Source organism: Anabas testudineus, chromosome 13 (genome assembly GCF_900324465.2).
Source record: "Anabas testudineus chromosome 13, fAnaTes1.2, whole genome shotgun sequence".
NCBI classification, from domain to species: Eukaryota; Metazoa; Chordata; class Actinopteri; order Anabantiformes; family Anabantidae; genus Anabas; species Anabas testudineus.
In genome coordinates this window covers 12214250-12238342 of record NC_046622.1, presented here as the reverse complement: position 1 = coordinate 12238342, position 24093 = coordinate 12214250, and the positions used below count along the sequence as shown (strand labels likewise).

The 24093-nt window shown below is 42.0% G+C and overlaps 1 protein-coding gene across 1 annotated transcript; it reads left to right on the top strand.

Annotated features, from left to right (window-relative positions):
- The first annotated feature begins 76 nt into the window (after nt 1–76).
- LOC113148747 (mitochondrial intermediate peptidase) lies at nt 77–23913 on the top strand. The gene is made up of 19 exons (XM_026340529.2): nt 77–521; nt 646–819; nt 1192–1280; nt 1474–1560; nt 1720–1783; nt 1887–2069; nt 5616–5772; nt 6016–6064; nt 6497–6557; nt 6816–6868; nt 8331–8484; nt 8690–8767; nt 9080–9287; nt 10624–10733; nt 10996–11070; nt 11367–11483; nt 14405–14526; nt 14928–15001; nt 23112–23913. Exons 1-19 carry the CDS (start codon nt 375–377, stop codon nt 23210–23212), a joined length of 2103 nt encoding a protein of 700 aa, XP_026196314.1. The 5' UTR covers nt 77–374; the 3' UTR covers nt 23213–23913.
- The last annotated feature ends 180 nt before the right edge of the window (nt 23914–24093 follow it).

The window sequence follows — 24093 nt, the reverse complement described above, 5'->3', positions numbered from 1 at the left end:
TGCAACAACATTTTATTTACTATGCAGATTAATTCTTCCGGACTTATTTTTAATTTATATATTTATATTGGACACGAAAATACCAGCAGCAACCGTCATGTAGATTTGCTTCGATAGGCAGCAGCGAGCATGTGAACAGTTTTGTTTATTGGGATGACAGCTACAGTTCATACATGACTAAACATCAATTATATGTTATTTCTACTGAAGGAACGGTATATAATATATTCACGTTAATACACTGTCTATTTACGTATCCGGATTTAGCAAACAAGCTAACACAGAAGCTAAATTTAGCATGTCCTCCGTGAGCCACTCTCAGCACCAAACACTTCAGTAGACATCAACAGGACTTACAACAGATTTAGTACAAAATGTCTGCGTGTAAAAGGCTGATTTACCTTGTGAAGCACAGAAGCTTGTGGACTTATGTTCGGAGAAATGTCGCAACCTGGTCACCTGTTGGAGCTGCGTTCAATACCAAACCTCACAGGAGACTGGACCTACATGAGAAAAGCGTGGTTCGTACTTGTCCTAGATATTTCAATTTACCTACGACACTGCTGCGCTCATCAACACAGCATCAGCGAAATCATACAAATAGAGATTTGCATCACACTTGTTTGTGTGACCTCTGGTTTACAGGGTTTGTTTGGAGTGCCAGAGCTGAGTTGTCCTGCAGGCTTCCAGGTTGCCTCAAAGAAATCTCTCAAAAACACTGAGCTTCTGGTGGAAAAAGTTTGTAACTGTCCTCCAGGGACTGAGACAGTCGAGTCTTTTGACCAGCTGTCAGATGGTTTATGTAAAGTGGCTGATCTGGTAAGTTCAACACCCAAACTATACCCAAACCTTAAGCAATAACTCAATATAATTAAACTATTATCATTGTTGGCCGTCACACACACCAAGCTGCTCAGACATCACTGAAGTAATCCTTCAGTGTTTGAAACCAGGGATGTTAAGACAATATATTGGTCAATATTAGCTCAGGATGATTATATTAGTATTTGCATAAGTAAATAATATGTGAGTACCTACAGTATGACTTATGTATTGTTTACTTGTTACTTAATATGACATGGAAATGTTTTTCTCTAAACCTTAAAAGACCCTTTGTATTTTCAGTTGGCAACCTTGTAAATATTATCTTGAGCTGTAACTGATTATTAATTAATTGTTTCCCATTTCCAGGCAGACTTTGTAAAGGTTGCTCATCCAGATCCAGTGTTCCGGGAGGCTGCAGAGAAGACCTGCATAGAGATTGGTACAGTTGTGGAGCAGTAAGAGGCAATATATTAATCTCACTTTTAGAGTTTTCCATACCTGCACAAGGCTCATTACCAATAAAATGTGTTTCTTTATACAACAGTCAGATAATGCTTACATTAAAATAAATTTTTCTACATGCCTAAGTTGAGAAAGATATTGAGTAGCACTTAGAAGATGTTCAGGGTTGTTAATTGTATGTTTCAGGTTAAACACTAACGTAGAGTTATGCAAGAGCCTAAAAAGGTTGCTGGACAACCCGGACATTGTGGCTCAGCTGGACTCTGATACAAGGTAATTTTACTGTTACTCTATGGCTCGACTGTAGGCTCTGTGGAGAATATCAAGACCACTATAAATAAATTATTTATTGTTTATTTATTTATTTATATAACTGTATCAATATCTAATAATGATATAATACATGATGATGGTAATTAACTGTTTCTCTAGGCGAGTAGCAGAGTTGTTCATGTTTGACTTTGAAATCAGTGGAATTCATCTTGATGACAATCTTGTAAGTCACTTCACAATACCCTTAAAACACATTTATGCAAAAATGCTTAATAACAATATAATTCTGTTATATATACACTATAGTTTTGCTCTTTTCTCTGCAGCGGAAAGAGGCAGTTGCCCTGCATGTGAAGCTGTTGGATCTCAACAATGAGTTTCTGGTCGGCTCTCACATGCCAAACAGGATTGCGAGTTCTGCGATTCCTGCTCATCTACACCTGCAGTTTGAAAATGAAGGAAGTTTCATTCAAATTGGGGGATTACATGCAGAGTCCCCTGACTCATTGGTATGTACTTTGTATAGCTCCTTTTTGATCAGCAGGTGGCGCCTTTGCTCCATGCCAAATGATAAAGGCGTAAACTTACATAGCTCCTGTAAACACTTACTTGCATTTTTAGGATAAATCAATGCTAAAGTACCCTCATAAAATGAGTTAAATACTACTGCGGGTGGTGAGTTCCTGCTCACCACCCGCAGGAAGGCGCATAAGGGGTCGGTGCAGTGTGGATTGGGTGGCAGCCGTGTGGAGGTGCCTCGACAACCCAATCCCTGGACAAGGAATCTGGCGATTGGGACATGGAATGTCACCTCACTGGGTGGAAAGGAGCCTGAACTTGTGTTGGAGGTTGAGCGGTACCGGCTAGAGATAGTCGGGCTCACTTCCACACACAGTCTGGGCTCTGGAACACAACTCCTTGAGAGAGGTTGGACTCTCTTCTACTCTGGAGTTGCCCATGGTGAGAGGCGGCGGGCAGGGGTGGGCTTGCTTATAGCCCCCCAGCTCAGCTGCCATGTGTTGGAGTTTTCCCCGGTGGACGAGAGAGTTGTTTCCCTGCGCCTTCGGGTAGGGGATAGGTCTCTCACCGTTGTTTGTGCCTACGGGCCAAATAGCGGTGTAGAGTACCCAGCTTTCATAGGGTCTCTGGAAGGGGTACTGGAAGGTGCTCCGACTGGGGACTCTGTCGTCCTACTGGGGGATTTCAACGCCCACGTGGGCAATGACAGTGATACCTGGAGGGGCGTGATTGGGAGGAACGGCCTCCCTGATCTGAACCCGAGTGGTGTTTTGTTATTGGACTTCTGTGCTAGTCACAGCTTGTCCATAACGAACACCATGTTCAAGCATAAGGGTGTCCATCAGTGCACGTGGCACCAGGACACCCTAGGTCGGAGGTCTATGATCGACTTTGTGGTTGTGTCATCTGACCTCCGACCATATGTCTTGGACACTCGGGTGAAGAGAGGGGCTGAGCTGTCAACTGATCACCACCTGGTGGTAAGTTGGATCCGATGGCGGAGGAGGGAGCGGGATAGACCTGGCAGACCCAAACGTATTGTGAGGGTCTGTTGGGAACGTCTGGTGGAACCCTCTGTCAGAGAGGTCTTCAACTCCCACCTCCGGGAGAGCTACAATCAGGTCCCGAGGGAGTCTGGAGACATTGAGCCCGAGTGGACCATGTTTTCCACCTCCATTGTCAATGCGGCTGTTCGGAGCTGTGGCCGTAGGGTCTCTGGTGCCTGTCGTGGCGGCAATCCCCGAACCCGGTGGTGGACACCGGAAGTAAGGGAAGCCGTCAAGCTGAAGAAGGAGTCTTATCAGGCCTGGTTGGCCTGTGGGACTCCTGATGCAGCTGATGGGTATCGGCAGGCCAAACGTGCCGCAGCCCGCGCGGTCGCAGAGGCAAAAACTCGGACCTGGGAAAAGTTCGGCGAGGCCATGGAGGAGGACTATCGGTCTGCCTCAAGGAAATTCTGGCAAACCGTCCGGCGCCTCAGAAGGGGAAAGCGGTTTCCCGCCAACACTGTTTACAGTGGAGGTGGGGAGTTGCTGACTTCGACTGGGGACGTTGTAGGACGGTGGAAGGAATACTTTGAGGATCTCCTCAACCCCGTTGACACGGCTTCTGTTGAGGAAGCAGAGGCTGGGGACTCGGAGGTTGATTCGTCCATTTCCCTGGTTGAAGTCACCGAGGTAGTCAGTAAGCTCCTCGGTGGCAAGGCACCAGGGGTGGATGAAATTCGCCCCGAGTACCTTAAGTCTCTGGATGTTGTAGGGCTGTCTTGGCTGACACGCCTTTGCAGCATCGCGTGGAGATCGGGGACAGTACCTCTGGACTGGCAGACCGGGGTGGTGGTTCCTCTTTTTAAAAAGGGGGACCGGAGGGTGTGTTCCAACTATAGGGGGATCACACTCCTCAGCCTCCCTGGGAAAGTCTATTCCAGAGTGCTGGAGAGGAGAGTTAGGCCGCTAGTCGAACCTCGGATCCAGGAGGAACAATGCGGTTTTCGTCCTGGCCGTGGAACACTGGACCAGCTCCATACTCTCGCTAGGGTGCTCGAGGGTTCATGGGAGTTCGCCCATCCAGTCTACATGTGTTTTGTAGACTTGGAGAAGGCGTTTGACCGTGTCCCTCGTGGCATCCTGTGGGGGGTACTCCGGGAATACGGGATTCGGGACCCTTTGTTAAGGGCCATTCGGTCCTTGTATGACCGGAGTAGGAGCTTGGTTCGCATTGCCGGTAGTAAGTCAGACTTGTTCCCGGTGCATGTTGGACTCCGACAGGGCTGCCCTTTGTCACCGATCCTGTTCATTACCTTTATGGACAGGATTTCTAGGCGCAGCCAGGGGTCGGAGGGAATCCGGTTTGGGAATCACAGGATTTCATCTCTGCTTTTTGCAGATGATGTTGTCCTGTTGGCTTCATCAGACCGGGACCTCCAGCAGGCACTGGGGCGGTTTGCAGCCGAGTGTGAAGGGGCTGGGATGAGAATCAGCACCTCCAAGTCCGAGGCCATGGTTCTCAACCGGAAAAAGGTGGCTTGCACCCTCCAGGTTGGGGGGGAGATCCTCCCTCAAGTGGAGGAGTTTAAGCATCTTGGGGTCTTGTTCACGAGTGAGGGAAATAGGGAGCGTGAGATTGACAGACGGATTGGTGCATCGGCAGCAGTAATGCGGTCGGTGTACCGGTCCGTCGTGGTGAAAAAGGAGCTGAGCCGAAAGGCAAAGCTCTCGATTTACCGGTCAGTCTACGTTCCTACCCTCACCTATGGTCATGAGCTTTGGGTCATGACCGAAAGGACAAGGTCGCGGATACAAGCGGCCGAAATGAGTTTCCTCCGCAGAGTGGCTGGGCGCACCCTTAGAGATAGGGTGAGGAGCTCAGTCACCCGGGAGGAGCTCGGAGTAGAGCCGCTGCTCCTCTGCATCGAGAGGGGCCAGTTGAGGTGGCTTGGGCATCTGTTTCGGATGCCCCCGGGACGCCTCGTAGGGGAGGTTTTCCGGTCCTGTCCCACCGGGAGGAGGCCCCGGGGAAGACCCAGGACACGCTGGAGGGACTATGTCTCTCGGCTGGCCTGGGAACGCCTCGGTGTCCCCCCGGAAGAGCTGGAGGAGGTGTCTAGGGAGAGGGAAGTCTGGGCATCTCTGCTAAAGCTGCTCCCCCCGCGACCCGGCCCCGGATAAGCGGAAGAAAATGGATGGATGGATGGTGTTACTAGATCAGATTTTCTATGACCTCAATATAATGTATTGTAATGTAATTCCAAATATGAAGTTTATATTGTTTCATGAAGGGGGTTATGGCACACTTCAGAATGACAAAATAATGCAGAAAGTGACAGCGGTGTTACTAAGGACTAAGCCACATTGAAAGAACATTTACTGCCATGTGTAAAATAATAATTAATTAATAATTAATAACAATCTGATAATACAAATATTTTTCCACTTGCTTTTTTTTTTGTTTCTAGACTTTACATCCTTGTTGGTCTGCTACTTAAGATATTGTATGTTGCATCACAAAGTCGCCTCTGTCCTGTCTTTCTTGTACAGGTGAGAGAGATTGCCTACAGGATTTACCTCTATCCCAATGCAGAACTGATGGAGTGTCTGGAAGAGCTGCTGAAGTGCAGATACAAACTGGCCAAACTGGTGGGCTATGAGTCTTATGGACACAGAGCCCTTAAGGGAACAATGGCAGAAACACCAGGTAAATGCTTCTCTTTGCTTCAGCATAGTTACTATAACTGTGTCTGTTCAGAAAAGATTCAATGAAATGAACATTGCAGTATAACGACTGGTAAAACCTCAACAGACTACAAATAAATCAGATTTTAGTGGTGCAATATAAGCTACAGAAATTAAATTTCTCCTGCTGCTGTTTCTGCACATTTTGACAACTAAAGTCAAATTGTTTTGAGAGTTGTAACTTTATTTTTATTGACCTTTGCAGAGACGGTGATGAGCTTTCTTCAGTTGTTAACAGACAAGCTGTCAGAGAGGTACCGTCTCCTCTTACATCCTCTTGTCAGAAATGTTCAGATCAAGTATTCACTTTGGCAGTCTAAGTGTTTGTTATCATAACCTATTGTTGTCATTAAAGACTCCATTAATATATTGTTTCTCTCTATAGTTGTCCACAAGTCTATGGGTGTTTGAAAAAGAATTTTCTTGCAAGTGTATTTACTTGCTTGGGATTCCTCAAATAGTCCAAAATATGCAAATCATGTTGACCTGAGACTCTAAATTACCCACAGCCATAAATGTGCCTGTTAGCCTGGCAACACCTGTCCAAGGTGTTTCCTTGCCTTCAGTCAAATGCATGCTGGGATAGGCTCTATCAGTGGGTAAAGACTGGAATGAATGCCTGCAGTCAGTTAGCACATAACTTGTTTTTGTGTTTTGTGTCTATTTTTTTTCTTTTTATCTCACAGAACAGCCAAAGACTTTAAGATGATGAGAGACATGAAAAAGAAACTCAACCCTCACAATTCTGTGAGTGTTTTGTTGTTATTTACTACAATTTTTTTACATACAGGGTTTGTTTTTGTATTTTACATTACACATTTTCCACAATGAAAATATCATCAGCAGTAATTTCTTAAAGGTGTGATATGATCTTAGTTTTAATGTAACATATTGATAAGCATCATTGATTTTGTTTTTCTTGCTAATAAAACAATTTTGTCCTCCTTCCTGTTTTGACATTTAATATAAATAAAATACTTTAATCACTTAATTACTTTTTATCAGGAGCTCATGCCCTGGGATCATCCTTACCTCAGCGGTGTCTTGCGTGCTGAAAGGTGAGTACTTGACGTTTTATGAAACTTATTTTTCATTTTCTGCTGTCATTTGATAAGGAAAACCTGATATGTGATCTTTGTGATGGTTGTAACTTCATATTCCAGCATGGTACAGGTTGTTATTGGCTTTCAGCTCCTCCTGAGGTGTCATATATTACAAAACCCTGAGCCCTCCCTGGTTCATTCTGTTGTTTTAGTTTTTTGGCCACTGTCCTGCTTATTTTCCAATTATTCCGTCCCAACCAACTGCTGATTACCTGGTTCTAATGTATTCAGCCAGTCAGAAGCTGTAAGTGCAGGACTAGTTAGAAAAACAGGGTGTGCTGGTGTGAGAGATAGGGTACAACTTACCATAGCACTGACAGCCACCAAATTATGTGTGTATTTTGTGTGTGTGTGTGTGTGTGTGTGTGTGTCACCATGTGTTCATGACTGCTCTCAGGGGCTTGTATTTCTGTCATTGTGCCTCTCCTTCATGTGAGAAATGTCTAGCCTGCTTCTGTTCATGGGTTTGGGTTCGGCTGGCAGAGTTCTTCCCTCAACTAAAGAAATTTAAGATGATGTCCTGATGGCATTAAAAGAGCTTGTTTTTTCCATGTTACACACATGTTTGCATACACACACACTCCCACGCACACACACAGAAACATACACACAAAAACCTACTAGTAGTTAACCTCTCTTACTGCTTACACGTCCTTTTGGCCACAACACCAATGCATTTTCTTTCTGTTATTTTCTCTTTTCCATCAGTTATCATTTGAAATAGAGCATGTTGAAGCCTTACTGAAATCATGTGCAGATTGTGTGTGGTAAACTGCGCAGGTCTGTTATTCCAGACTGATAATACACCAGATGTGGTGTTCATGCTGTTTTGGCTTGCCTATCTTTATCTAAAGTGCCTTAAAGCAGCATGAATACATTCATTTTAAGCATGGGTGGCCTCGGCACAGAAGCAGACCCCCTTCCCTGGTCGCTGGAATTTTTGTGGCTTTGTCTATCCAGTCAAAATCACATGTAATGGTCAGAAGTCTCTTTAGATTAGTCAGTAGCCTGTAATATAACATTTGCAGAAGTAATTTGCCTGATTTAAACATGGCAGACAACTATAATTTCTTATAATACTATAATTTCTTCATTATAAGGCCTTCTGACCTTTGAAATGAATCATGCGTACTGTGTCTGCAACAGGACAAGCTTTTTGGACCAGATTAGTCTCTATTTGGTTGTATTTCAAATAGTTGGACATTTTTCCTCAGTGGATTCTTAATATATATTATATAAGTATTATAGGTACCAAATCCGGCTAACACATTCCAGTACCAAATACTGAATACTAAATTCACAAATTCTCTCGTACTGAGTTTCTTATTTTACTTATAGTATCTATAACCTTGCTGTCCATAGGAGGATAAAGATTGAATATTAATAACAGCTGCTGAAACAATTTTATGCCTTTTAGGTACAACATAGAGCCCAGTCTGTACAGTCCGTATTTGTCTCTGGGTGCCTGTATGGAGGGTCTGAACAACCTCTTCTTCCAACTGTATGGTGTCTCCCTCATGTCTGAACATCCCAGTCCTGGAGAGGTGTGGAGCGAAGATGTCCGCAAACTGGTAAATGTCAATACTAGTACAAATAATATGGCATTGTGTTACTTTTTGCTAATGAGGACTCACTGGTTCGTTCCAATATCTTTTATAAGTTGTTTTATTTTGTTGTTTGAAATCTGCTTTAAATTGTACATTAAATCAAAAACAATTGTCAACGATTTACAATGCTGGATATGTACTGTATTTGTGTGTGTGTGTATGTTTCTAGGCTGTGGTACATGAGACAGAGGGATTACTGGGATACATTTATTGTGACTTTTTCCACCGACCAGACAAACCTCATCAGGTGTGAATGTATACACTTGTTTCTTTGCTTTTCTGATTTCATCTGCACTTTTACATCTAATGTTCCTGGAATGACAAAATAAAAGCTGTCATACTCTGATATATGATGGCATTAGTCAGGTTAATGCAAAATGGTGTGTTTCTGTGAGTTATAGAAAACTAAAAAAAAGAAACTGGTATTGTCTAAATTAATTATTATGTCAGTGATACAATCTGCAACTTGATCTTCATTATGCTCTTTTTCTTTCTTTTCTTTTTTTTTTAATCAGCATCTGCCTCTCTGTGTTCCTTCACCACTTCCTCTTCCTCTTAGGACTGTCACTTCACCATCCGTGGTGGCCGTTGGTGCCAGGAAACTGGTCAGTACCAGCTACCAGTAGTGGTACTGATGCTGAGCCTGCCTCACCCCACCAAAAGCGCCCCCACCCTGCTCACTCCGGGCATGATGGAGAACCTCTTCCATGAGATGGGACACGCCATGCACTCCATGCTTGGGCGCACTCGCTATCAGCATGTTACAGGTGAGACAGAGGACACATGCTGAACTTCTTGAAAATGGAAGTCATGGGCAAAATCACTCACTTTCAAATTGAAGACACTCTAATCTGCACACGTCTTATTCAGCACATTTAATTGTTACTATTAGCATAATTGTTTACCTAGTAGTGAATTTAGCAAAGTAAAAACAGTGCAGTGATGTGGGAGATGGCAGTTACGCAGTTCCCAAATGTCAGAATGATGTCATTGAATACAGAGCTAATCATTACTGTGTGGTGAATTGACACCTGCAGGTAAATCCGAGTGAAAGCCCCCAGGAGAGGTTTAGACTAAACTTGGCAATACCTGTCATTATATATTATATATTATACTTGTCATTTGACACTGTTTCACTTGTCAGATAATGTTGATGGATACCTTCAGTGGTAATTCAAGATACCTAAAGTATTTATTTTACACTAATAACGGTATCAGTTAACTAAACTGTAGGCGCTTTCTTTAGTGGACACCATGTTTACACCTGTTTAGACGTGCTAGTTGAGTTGAAATTGTGCCTGATAGCTCACAACAGTTACCAGTACCAGTAATCCGATATGCTATGCTATATTTTGCACTTTAATATCTTTGTATGATGTACTTAATTTTTCATAAAAAAGTAATACGCTGCTATAATAGACCTCATCCTGATTTTCTCATTGAACTACAAAATTACAGTAAGTGTTTATCTTTGCACTGTCCTCCATTTGTCTTAGTTTGAATATCAGGCTACAAGGTGGATTAAATGTATTTTGCTGCTTTCAGTTGGCCCGGACATTATCATGTAAGCCCCCAGAGTCTGTGTAACGTCTGTGTGTGAATACAGAGTATTAAGAGAATTCACAGTAAGCAAGTCTGTGTTCCCTTTTAGTCAATCTGCTCAGCACAGATTGACTAAAAGGGAAGCACACACCCAAATCGATATGATATATTTAACATGCTTTCTAGTGTGGTATCATGCTTCTCTCCTTCTCAAAAGCAGGGTTAAATGCATAATGCATGGTTTCTGATCATGTAACTGGCTCAACTTCAATATGTAAACAACACTGTGATTTCTGAGTTGTATTGTTTGTGTCATGTTGTTTCCCTGCAAGCTCTACGCTCTACACAGTGAACACTCCTTTACCCTGAAACCAAATGGACTATCTCCCAAAGTGAGAATGCATGTCACCCAGACTTTCTCCTGCTGAGTGCTGCATGTGTGAACAGACACCTCGGCACAGTGTTCGGACATGATTCTGACCAGTCAGTCAGTGTAGAGTGCACATGGACGCATGAAATGGACCGTACCTTTCTTAGTTCAATCTGTCGTCTCTCCTCTAGGAACCAGATGTGCGACAGACTTTGCTGAAGTCCCTTCTATCCTCATGGAGTACTTTGCCACTGACTTTCGAGTCATCAGCCAGTTTGCACGCCATTATGAAACTGGACAGGTACACCTAAACCGCCAGACTTAGGTCTAGTATCAAGACAGAATTGTACTTAAACACTGTAGAGCAACATTGACCAGTACATCTGAATTGTAGCAATATTAGCTGTTTGGGATGTTATAAACTAGCTGATATCATCCCTGCCTTTCATTTCTTTATGTATGATGCACGGCAGCAGCAATAACTGTAACATTAATCATTTTACCAAGACAGACTTGGATGCATCAATGAGATGAAGGTTATATCTGTGTCACTGTCTCCTCAGCCTCTGCCTGAGAGTATGGTGGCTCGCCTCTGTGAGTCGAAGAAGGTGTGCGGCGCTGCTGACACCCAGCTGCAGGTATAAAGTCTTTAGTCCTCAAAGAGTGTAGTATGCAGAAGTGGTCATAAACATTTAATAACATTTAGTAGTTTTGTTTTTGGTTCAGTTATTAAGCCAAATTATCAAAAGATAAATCATCTAGGGCAAACTACTACAACTTTGGATTCACAGATATTACATTATATCATATGTACATATTACATATGTATTAGTTTCAAACTCTGTATGGAAAATTTTGAAACCTTTTTCTGTAAGTGCAGAGGTGCTGACTCAGTGGAACCTTTTTTGTTATTTTTATTTTTTATTCTGGGCAGATTTTCTATGCTGCATTGGACCAGCTCTACCATGACAAACCTCTGGACCGCTCCACCACAGAAATCCTGAAGGAGACGCAGCAGAAATTCTACGGCTTGCCTTATACTCCCAATACGGTACTTTTGAACACACTTATTTTCTTTCTTTCATTTGAGTTGCTGGTCTCCTAAATATTGTATCTTGTGATGAATTACAGTTCTTCTGTTTGACGCCTGTTTCCTTCAAGACGCTTTCACACTCTCACTGCTGAGTTTATCACTGCACAGACACTACACAAACCTAAGTAGCCCTTTAGCTTTCTACTCTGTCTCCTTGTCTTTCCTTCTTCACTTTCTCTCAGGTTTTATATCTTTTAGCCAGGTACAGCAGAGTTTAAGGGATTAAAGCCTTTTTTTTTTTGAAGCCCTGCTAAAATAACAAAGCAGAAGTATACTTTGAATGAGCCCTCCCTGGGGGAAATATTTGAAACTCTTCCTCCTAGTTCTTTAATGAAAAAAGTTCACTAGTTTCCCCACTTTTGCAGCTGTGGTGAGGGTATAGGGCCAGGAGGGAAAAGGGAATCAAAAACAGTCATAATTTAGCCAGGAATGGCCTTCAGAGAGCATTTACTCTGGGCTATAATTATGTGGGGTGCCATCAGGAATAGAGATTATAGAACTGCTGTGTATTCTCCCAAACTTTAGCGTCCAGGCCAGCGTTTCTCTTCACAGGAGTCCTCCCACACTTCTACTTGTCCTGCTTTGTAGTGGCCTCCCCAGAGATTGTGGTTTATGTTATATAGTTTCCCACTGTCGCAATCATTTCTCTTCAGCTTTTCAAACCACACTGAAAGCTCCAACAGACACTTCACTTCTGTGCTAACTGCGGCAGGATTGTTTTCCTTATTTGAACAGAGAATGATTGCAGCGCTCGAGTATCAAGGATTAGATCATCATTGTGAAAACAGATTTGTTTAGATCCTTCAGCGACTGATTCTACTTAAAATTGGTTCTCTTTTTAAATGAACCCTCTGCCTCTCCTCATCGAAACGCAGCTCAGGAGCTCAAAGTTTCCAGAGTGAAGCGAAAGTTTGAGTGTTAAATAGGTTACAGGGATCCACAGATTAGAAACATTAGGGTGACGCTGACATGTGTATAGTTTATAGAGCAGTGCTATCAGTTCCTGCTGTGCATTGAGAGGGAGGATCAGCTGTAAGTAACACAGACCACATGCTCACCCTTGAGCCGAAGATAATATTTGGAAATAATTGGCACAAAGCAAGATGTTCTGCTTGCTCTGTTAACATTTCTTTAATGTGAAATTCAGAGGCCTGAATGCTTTAGGACTGAGTGTTTGTTCCTGTTTTTAAGTGTTTTTTATGTATGAGGAAACTTATTTTGTTCCACATTCTCCTGGATAAAATGTGCACCTCAGTACCATGAATAAATCACCACAAGTTGAGTTTGGAAAGAACAAAAACTCTTTTATCTCATGTACAAGAGGAACAAAGTAAAAGCTCTGTGCTGACTTTGTCTCCTTTGTGTTTAAAGATCAAAAGGATATCTCACTGCCATGTGCCCCACTTGCACTCTCTCACAAAAGTCAGACATTAATCATTTGATGTATGGCAAAGAGGTCAGCAACAAAAAGCAGATAGGAAGTCAGAAAATCATTTATGTGGTTGTGATTGTGATTGTATTCTCATCAAAGACTTAAAAGAAATGCGGTTCAATTAGAAAATTAGAAAATGAAAAGTCTGGTTTTCACATAGGTTTAACAAGAAAATACAGCACAATCTAAAAGTGTGTGTTTGTTTTTTATCAAAAGAGCTTGTGTCCCACACTTTTCCTTTTATACGAGTAGGACTAAAGAGCTAAAACAGACTTCTAACCTACATGACCCGAGGCACTGCATCACTGCTGCGTTCAGCTGACAAAGCAAACTCAGTCAGCTTCAACTTTCCCGCAGTTTCTGAGGCATAATTTCCTCTCAGGAGTGCTATTTACTCCTATTAAAGTCTGTCAGGCTGAGAAGAGTCTTGTCAGGTCGACACTTTGTAGCTTGAACATTATTAATGCTGTTGGAACACCAGAAGACCAGATCAGATCACATCAGGTCATGGATCTCGCGCCCACTGTGGTGAACATGAGCATCTTTCATTTTAAGCTCTCAAGCAGCTGTGAAGTTGTAATATAAACAGTGTATGTATTGTATGGATTTTAAAGGTACCTTTTAATGATGCTTACTTATATTGCAGTTGGAATATAAATCATCAACATGTTTAAAGTTAAACGTGTGAGATGGTCGGCGGCGTCTGCAGTCTGTTAGGGTTTTATCAACTATGGCTGCTGCTGTCGTCTCTAACAGGCTGAATGTTTGAGTTTTTGCCAGCTGAATTCCCCCAGAGTGCCTGTTTGCAGAGATCATAAAAGAGCGTGTCTTCATAGATATGGAGTGGGGCCCCCTTAGGCAACTACAGGGGAGAGGGGAAGAGAAGGAAGGGGGCTTTCTACCATTTAGGAATTTCCATGTTTTATTCTTGAAAAGAGGAGCTGGCAGGTTGTTGGAGGTTTTGTTTATAGATATCAGTAAAGTCAGTGGAAACAACCTATAAGATGAAAAGAGAAAACAGTTCAACATATTTGCCATAAGTTGTCAGAAGTATAACTGAAACAAGGTTGACACTTTTTTTATGCTTTGCTGTAGTTTTCAGTTGTAGTCAACGCTGACTTTCTGGAAGACTTTGCTGCAACCATTTAACCATCTCAATAGGTTTTACAAGCAGAAACATTAAAAACTTTTTAAGCATGCAGTACCCTCCCTATGTCACATTGGTCCCTCACTACTCAGTGTGTAACACAACCCACTTTCATGTTGTCAGAATTAATATAAAGTGTAAAGGGAAAATGTTCTTATTTTGCTGCTACATCCAGTCTGGTGACATAAAACCTCGTAATATCTATTATGTATTATTTAAGTCACTGTGTCTTTTTGTTTTTGTTTTTGTTAAAGTAAAAGTGACAGTGTTGTAACTTTACATTGTTTATTTCTGGCATAGGCATGGCAGCTGAGATTCAGCCACCTGATAGGCTATGGAGCCAAATACTACTCCTACCTCATGTCCCGGGCCGTTGCATCAATGGTGTGGAAGCAGTGCTTTGTTCAGGATCCTTTAAACAGGTGAAGCAGCTGCTTTTGTTTAAGAAACAAAATATAAAAATGAGCTTATAGACGTGAGAGGGAAATCCTCAAACTGATGCTGTTTTTTTTTTTACATCAACATGACATTCATGTGAAACTCACGTCGACATGGCAGGTGTCTGCTAATACCAACATCCAAAGCACAAAGGCTCTGTTTTGAAAAACATTGACTCCAGCCCTGCAGCACTGAGACAATCCTCTCTTTCCCTCTGAGATGGTTTTAGTCCCACCTGCAGTTGTCAGATCTCAGCTTCCTGACACCTGTCTGTTGTGAACAGACTTGGCCCTTGGCTTTGAGTGGTGGCAGCAGTGATGAAGGGGGTTGAAAGAGTACGAGGAGCTGACAAGTTTCTGTAACCTTATCTCTTTGTCCTCATCAGGGACATGGGTGAGCGTTACCGGCGGGAGATGCTGGCCCATGGAGGAGCCAAGGAGCCAATGCTGATGGTAGAAGGTAACTTAACATGTCTGACCTTCTTTTTTTCCCCAAATCTGAGAAAAGATTGTTTCACATTTAGCCATTCAAGTAATTGAAACGCTTCAGTTTTTTACCAGTTAATTGAAAAATGTTTGACTTGCATCAGACTTAAGGCCTCAGTTCTCCCTCGAATGCAACACAACACGGCAGCATTCAAGGAACAGTCATTCCAACTTGGAAATGATTACCCTTGGCATGTTTCCTTGTTTGTTATTTTTTTATCCATAGTTTTCATTTTTAATTTTATGATTGGTTAAAATCCTTTTCATGTTTTTTTCCTGTTTAGGAACTATAGTGACCATCCACTGGTTTTCAGTAGCAACAGAATATAGTTTGTGCATAACAAATGATAAATTATTATTACTCAGGTAAATAGACACTGCACATAGTATACTGTTAAGACCAATGCTTTGTGCGTATTGATGTGTGTTGGTTAAAAATAGAAGCTACTCAGCATGAAAATAAGATAGAAGATAAATTATTACATCCTATTTTTGCAGGATTACTTGAGGAATTTCTGTATTAAGTGAGACTGACAAAGTTTGCTGTTGTCCATTCAAGTCCTTTAACCGCACTCATCATCCATCACCTGACGGGAATCTCTGTTTGTCATCAGACAGAAGCAGCTGTGAGTGTATTAGTCACGTTGTAGATTTTTCAGGTGTTCTCGGCTGTTGCCATTGTGGTTTGGCCCACTCTGTGCTTGAGCAACAATAGCATATATTTACCAGTTTAACGCCTCAAAACTGGTTTGTTATTTTTGTTTACAGGAGCTTAGTCAACTCAGAGACTTGGCCAGTCCTACCGTAGCAGACTGGTGTGCTGAGTCAGCTCCCGTTGGCAACCGCACTCTATTCATCCCCGTCCAGCCGTTTTCTGGGCTCAGTCATTTGATCTTCAGCAAGTTACATTATACTGTACATCATGTTGCTTTTGCTATGCACAGACAAAAACCAGAAGGACGAAAGGCAGACATGGATGATTATAGGTTTGATGATAAACACTGCTGACTCTGCAGGAATAAGAGAAGACTCTTACATTTCTGTGTGCATTTAACCGCTTCACATCAGTCACATCACTCCACACAGTCAAACCATGCAAGCATAACTAATTTTTTAGTCTTTTGTGTTAGGATTTGAGAGATGGTGCTGTTGTTGGGACAACTATTACCAGTCTAAACCAGACTGAAATATCTCAACAGTGACTGAATGGATTGTCATTAAATTTTGAACTGACAATCACGGTCACCACAGCATGAACTCTTCAGACTTTGCTGCTCCCTGAATTTATTGTTAAAATGTCTGAAACACTATACAATAGATTGCTGTGAAATGTGGTAGACATCAAAGTCCCTCTTAGGATGAGTGTAGTAACTTTGGTGATCATTTGATTGATTTGTTTGTCATCAGGTCAATATTTAATTTGTACTTTTCGCAGGTATTTAGCCACTAATGCCATTCCCATCAAGCTCAGCTGTACTGTGTGTTGTATTCTAAGTAGCAAATGTTAGTATGCTAACATGCTAAAGTAGCACTCTTTTCTCCAGGCTTGTAACCATCCAACTGTAGTCCATTATGTCACGGTAGCTGAGACAGTAGTTTATCTTTTTGTGACCTTGACAGGCAAACTTTCCTACTTTTCCTACTTACCTTCGTTGCCCTCTTCACTTCACTCTTCATCCTTCCATTACTTCCTTCTCACGTCCCCATCTTGTGCACTTGGTGTGGCATGTCTGGACAGCACAACAAAAGAAAAGGTGAGAGGGAGGACTAATATCAGGTGACATTTGGGAGTGTACTGTAAATCTCTCCCCCAGGGATGACTCCTCCTTCCTCCATCAGATTGTCCTCTGACAGCTCCAACCAAGGCTGCACCCAACCTCTGAAATTACAGTCACCAACAGATCAGATCTTTGTTATTAGATCTGCTGTCCAATTAACTGTTGTTAAACTGACAATATTTGCCTTTATGGGTCCGTTTGAACTGAGTGCTACTCTAATTATAGGCCAAGTCCCTGTGAGCAGAATAGTTATCAGGGCCATATTTATCCTTCTGGTTGTCTTTCCCAGTCATAACTCATTGTACAGGGTTCAACTCTGGAAGAAATGTGTGCACTGAGAATAATAGTAAAGAAACATCTCTTAATATAATGCACATATAAGACTCCATAATCCACTAATTTGAACTCAGTTGGACATATATAGTAGAATTATCATTTGTCTTCAACAGTTTCAGCACAAACGGATCAATAAAAACCTTGTAAAATTGCGTTAGTTTGTATAGGTGTACCTAATAAAATGGCCTAAGTGAGTGTATGTCAGTTACAGTCTCACATTTTGGCAGTGTCCTATAATACAGTTTCCAATCTTTGTGCCTGCATTTATGATATTACATTTATGATCATCTGGAAGAACATTTATTTCTTTTTTATCATAATAAAATTTATTCCATGTCTGGAGAAATGCTCCAACTAAAGTGAAAACACTGCATACTCTTAAAGGAGACTCATTCAGGCACCTCGGTATTTTGATGGTTACATATTTTGTCATAATCGTCATTCGTCATTGACCTTAACATCATGAAAGAGTTATAAAATCACATCAGTGCATGTGCCGAAGCATTTAGCTTTCACTATTCTTCGATGTGGGCTCCAGAGGTTCATCTTGAATTCCTTGAAATCGTGCAATGGAAGAATAATTTTAAGTAAAAAATAATGGTACTTTTTTATTTAAAGCAGTATTTAGGCCAGAAGAGACCAGAAGACTAGAGCAAGGACACTGAATCCTGATCCCTTTACACACAATACTTTCAAACAAAGACTCTTGTAAATGGAGGTGTGTAACATTTCCCTGCTATCCTCATTGGCAAGGTGGTACAGTGGGCGCAAGAGCACACTGGGAACTGGAGCAGGCCCCAGTAAGGCTAATCAGAGGCCAGTCTTTATCTGCATGACTCCCTGCCGCTACTGGATGTTTCCCAGGAAAGACTGTGTTGAAATGTAAACCCTGGTATTAAATCCAGGCGAGCAGCATTGGGACTGAATGAGTGAGTCAGAAAAGGGAGAGAACGGTGGAGAGAGAGTGAAAGGTGATCAACTGGATGAACTGAACCTCGGGTGCAGCTACAGAGAGGGCTTTCATGGCTCAGACTGTTCCCAAAGTTCTGATCGGCAAGCACGGAAAATGAATCTACTAGTTTTGTGTGTGTGTGTGTGTGTTACTGCTTGCTTAGCTGCAAATAATCCTCGAGTCCGGTGGTCTACACAGTCCCACAGCATTGTGGCAGTAAGAGATAGAATAGCTGCAGAGAGAATTGTCTTATATTTTATATAGTGACAACACTGATGGGGAAAAAAATGGTAATGAAAGCTCTGAAAATATATCTTGTTGATATTTTTCAGACCGCCGGCGGAGCGATAGACTCACAGTGCCATATCACAGGCACCACAAGCTAGCATCAGTTGAAGGTTTCCATTGGTACAATGATTTCTGACATTTTAAGGCATCAGTATACATTTTTAGGACAGGTTAGATGCTTAAACCTCTTCAGAAACCGCAACACTTCACCTTTCTCAGTGTGGAGAAAGAAAGAAAGAAGAAAAGTAAGCAGGGTTTGACTTCTCTCTCTGCTTGACTTGTTTATTTATTACATGTGTGGTTGTTACACCATAAACACTATTACTGTAGACTCTGAACGTTGCTATTGATTATTCTATATGTGCTTTTTAGAGCAGCTGTAGGCACTTTTGCCTTAGTATGATAAAAAACAACAAATTGTCTGCATCCTTAGACTCTCAAACTGTGCACACATCAAGTTTAGTTTGGGGAAAATGTTGTTACATTACTGAGTTATAGGTTTGGTTGGATTTACCCTCATTAACATTGCAGGTTTTTCTTCTTTCTTTTGCGAAGGCGCTTACTCAACAAAGAGCCTCCCAGTGCAATGTTTGTCATCACCCTTGTCTTGCTTGCTTTCTGGGCCTGTCTAAAGTGTGGTTTATAGAAAAAGCTTCCTGAACTTCAAAGGTGTAATTACAGAGGCAGTGAGCCGATGGTTTGCCTCAAGGTCTGACAGAAGTAACAGCTTTTCACACCTTGACATGTTTCGAATGGTTGTGAGGAGCAGCTACACAGCCACTGAAGCAGCCAGAAATGTGTTCTGAAATGCAAAACTTGACTTTAAACGCTGCGTGCTAGTGTGTGTGTGTCTGTGTGTGTGTGTGTGTGTGTGTGTGTGCATGCGTTCACATTTTAAATGTACAACCATACAATGTAAAACTGCTGCTCTTTCCAGCTTGCAAATGGGTGTAATTGCTCCATAAAAGTAACTAATTAAATCGTGAAAGAACAGGACACAGCCAAGCCCATGGGAGTGGGATCAATACCTCCTTTATACTGTAGAACACCAGCCGGTTTCAGCTAAGCCTTCTGATTGGTTAAAGAGAAGTAACACAACAGTGCTAATTAGTTCTGTAATAGGAAGATACAGGTAAAAATAGAAGTGCATGCTTCATGTACTTTCAGGGAGCCAAGCAAGAAGTTCCTGAGTTGTTTTTAGACACTGTGCAAAAACCAGCGTGATTATTTATGTAGAAGTTGAAGTAGACACTGAAAATCATCTCTGTTTTGCAGAAAAGGAGAAGTGCTACTGTACTTTGTAGGTTATCGGACACTTTACTCCAAAGTTCTTTATCTGCGATAACAAAAACTCTTTCTAGGCGGTAACTAGCATTAGCTGCAGGCTGGGCAGCCATTTTGAAACATTCTGCCTGGATTCTTGTCCCCAGAGTTGTCATTACAGGGCTCAGAGCTGTTAGCCAGCCACAAAGGTCTTCATCTGACTGATAACCGTCGCCCACCACCCTTAATGTAAATAAACAAGTTATTTTGTGCATGCTGTTATGTATTCCTAGAGGAAAAGCCAAGAGCTGCATCTAAGCACATTATCAATTTGAAATGGGTTTCCATTTTTCAATAAGAGCTGTTCTGTATGGAGAAAAGAAGTGGAGCTAAAGAAGAGGCTCCGTGTTTTGAACGTTCCCACACAGGCTTGGAAAAATTGGGCAGGGATAGAAAATGAGTAGTACACTTGTGGTACTCATGAAGTACCCTTGAGCAAAGTACTCTACTGCCAATTGCTCTAGTGAGGCTTTTCTGTGGTCAAACTGCAAAGCAGGCTCAGGATTAAAAAGCGAATTCTTAATCAGCAGTCGGTCGTTAAGAAAGATCCTCTGTTATTTTCAATATGTTGTTCATAATGTGTCCTTTAACACCTGCTGTTTTATGCAAACTCTGCTGGTTGGCTCACGAAGGGGCCCTGAGTTGACTATAATGGGTAGAGGCCTTTCTCCTCAGCGGCTGTGTCAGTGCTATTATGAATGGAAATGGAAACTCCTAAATACGAGATGACTCACACGGCAAAGCTTCTGTCCTGAGGTTCTCCGAACAATGGACACAAAACACAGGCAATGTTTTGTTTGGCTCTGGTTCTTCCTCTGTGTGCAGCCAAGAGCAAGGGTACACTTCTGCCCAATGTGTGTGTGTGAGAGAGAGAGAGAGAGAGAGCATCGGTTCAGGTGAGATGCTATATATTATTATTATATATTATTATAATATTAAAACAGTAGTAGCTGGATGGTTCCACACTGTCAACTGCAGCGGCTATGTTTAGTCCAGAGACAGGAACATTAATAGTAAATTAAGAAAAAAATAATATATTTACTCATTACACTTTCTCAAATGAGAGGATTTGCTGTCTTTCTTTGTCTCACGTGACAGTACATTGAAAATCACTGCTGCAGCGACTGTTTGCCTTTCAAATGCACAGAGGGCTGCTGATGTAAGATTTGTTTAGACACCTGACTGAAGACAATGGAGCTCTCTCTGTAATCGATACCAGCTCCTCGTATGCCGGCTGTACCCTGCCCGTCTGTCTTGTCAGACTCAGCCCCACCTCCTTGTGTGTATCTATAAAAGCAGCATCTCCCATCAGATACTCCTCCGCAGTGTTGTTATGACTTGGAGGTTATCTGCGCATTCCTCTCAAACTCTCCCAGGGATCTGGGCTGAGAAACGACTCTCTCTCCTCTCTGCTTATTGTTGATTCTTTTATTCAGCGGCTCTGGGTCGCAGTGTGAGACTCTGTGTGGTGTTGACACCACGAGCTGCTGGTGATGAGAAGCTGGTGAGGGTGCTATTGTTTACCTGCTGAACCTCTTTCATGACCACACCTTCCTTTCCGTCTCTAATTCTCCCTCTCTTCTTTCCTCCGCCTCTCTCCCTGCCCCTCTCATCACTCTTGTCGTGTTAACTTTTGCTTGTTTAACACACCAACCTGTGGCGAGGCGAGGCTCCACACATCAGATCCCTCCTGTGGATCCACAGTAAGGAAATTAGCTCTATTAGAGAAAGTGCTGTTGATACTGCAGACAGAACCGAGCCCACAGCTCTGCCTGCTTACATACTGTAAAAAAGTCAACGTGTCATGTCGTGCCATGAGTGAGCCGTTTCCTGCCTTGTTTTTTTTTCTCCTTTTTGTGCTGCGAGTGGGGAGATAAATGATATTAAAAGATGTTTGATGTCTGTTGTTAAGAGTTGACTGAGCACAAGAAGTACAATCAGATATTTGAATGTCCATGTCTATTACAACCCATATCCTGTAGGAACGATGAATTCATGTTTTATCCCCCACTTCCCTCTGTTAAATGTATCTCGTCTGAATGGGGCTTTAGTCTTTCCTATATGCACTTTTGTTTATTCTGAGAATCGCATGCCTTCATTATGAATATTCTCTAAGATGGTGGAGGTGTAACTTAATAAGCTTAATAAACATCCTCTGTAGTGCCATTTAACTAATGCTACTTGAGGTGTTCTGGTCTGCACTTTAAAGCCGTCATCAGATGTCCTAGACAGTGGTCACAGCAAAAACATCCAGCAGCTCTTTATCATTTACGGTGGTAAATCATCACTTTCATGTGGCTGCCTTGTTCTCAGGGATCCAAGGGCCTTGCGGTTACGGTGTGTTAGAGACCCCTCCACGTTGGTATCATTTTGTTGCCAAGGGGCAGGGTGCGACAGGTTGGTAAGAGGAGATAATAATCCCTTCTCTGGTGATCTCATGAAGGCTGGGTCAAACCTGCACTGAGTTTCTACCAGCAGAGACAGTTTCAGGATAAGAGCAGCATAAACTACCGAGAGCGCACGTGTGTGTGTGTGTGTGTGTGTGTGAGTGTGAGGAAGCTCGGCTGTCCGTATCTTGATGTGTGCCCGTACATTCAGGAGCGCTTTGTGAAACTCTTTACGTTTCTCTTCACGCGTGCCTGTGCAGACATGCTTGTGTGCAAGTGTGTGTGTGAGTGTGTTTGAGCGTGTGTGTCGGAGGTGACCCATGCAGGAAAGAGAGGTGGGTGGGGGGGGGGGCCTATTTACATTGGCATTTACACAAGGGGAAATGAACTGACTTCAAAGCGGCCGTGCAGCTGAATTGTAAAGCGATCAAGGGAGTCCTCCATGCATGAGCTGGCAGACAGGCTCTCAAAACACAGACAGACATTCCCAGGACTTGCTCAGGGCTGCACAGTCATATTTGGTGTACGGTTTTAATGTCAGCATGGTGTAATGACTGTGTGTGTGTGAGCTCAGTGTCACCCTTATAAAAGCTCTATTAAAAAGGAAGTTTTAATAAAACATACAATACACCTTTTAGTTTTGTTTGATAATGAGAACTGTCTGCTGGATCATACAAACCATCTGAGGCCTTTTTAAGCTTCACAATGCCGTTTCCCCAAATGTTCTGTTTGTTTAATGTGAGGGCGCAGTGTGCTACACATCATTTATAAAGAATGGACATTATAAATTAATATAAGTTCTTTTGAATGAATGTCCCTGTTATCCTGTTTTAGCGCTGTGTGCTGTGTGATTTGGGGTAAAAATATGTAAAAGTTCAGAAAAGCTGTACTTAGAATGGGATGAGATGGACAGATGGAAAATAGAAAATCCAGTTCATCACAGTACCTCACTAGAGCTTTGATTCTCCTTCAGCCGACACACAGTTTTAAAAGCTGCTGCTCTGTTTTTCTGTGTGACAGGGATGCTGAAGAGACGGCCCACCATCGAGGACTTTGTGGATGCTCTTGTGTCTGAGCTCAACCCAAACTTTGAGACCTTCATCATGGACTCTGAAAGCTGAAAGATGTGTGCGTCGGTATGGAAACAAACTTAGAAGACTTAAAGTCACTTTCTGTTGTCAACATACAGTTACACAGTAAATTAACCCTGAAAAACTATGATTATCTATAAATATCAATTGTTGTAGATTATGGATTATTCTCTGGACTCTCACTCTTGTGTCACCATTAATGGTATCTTCAAACAGACTGTTAACTGTAAACCACTGATTATCCATTTAATAATGTTTGTACACACATTTTTTCATTTATTTCTGCACTGAACATTGAAAAATGTTGTAATGTATCACAAGAAATTTCAAAGTTTGTATTTTTTGTGTGCGTTATCTTTATTTCTTCATTTGTTAATTCAAGTCCACAGCTAATTTCCCCTTATGAGATAACAAAGTACTGCTTTATAATTAGCAGAAAATAGTTTTTGAGGAAGAATACCCAACCTGCTTTCATTGGTACATGGTCAGTTGTTTAGGTTTTAGGTTAGTACCACTCCATCTGGTTTGTCTGTCAGGACTGGTTTTGGAAGGAAAGAGAAAAGTTCAGCCCTTTGTATTATGAAGTTTTACTTTGAGACCAGTTTTGGTTCAGGTGGTTTCATTCATTCATATCTGTTGTCGATTAGTGTAGAAATATGTGTAGATTGATGCTCCAGAACAGTGGCAGGAAAAAGTATGTGAACCTTTTGGAATTTTATGGTTTTCTGCATTAATCTTTCATAAAATGTGATCTGATCTTTATCTAAGTCAAGAGTGGATACTTCATATTTGTTAAAAAGTAGAAACACAAAATAATTGATGTTAATAATAATAATAATTTCATGCAGAGAAATACTTACAGAGAACAATCATAAAAACCTCATAGTGCTAGTGGAAGTATGTGAACCCTT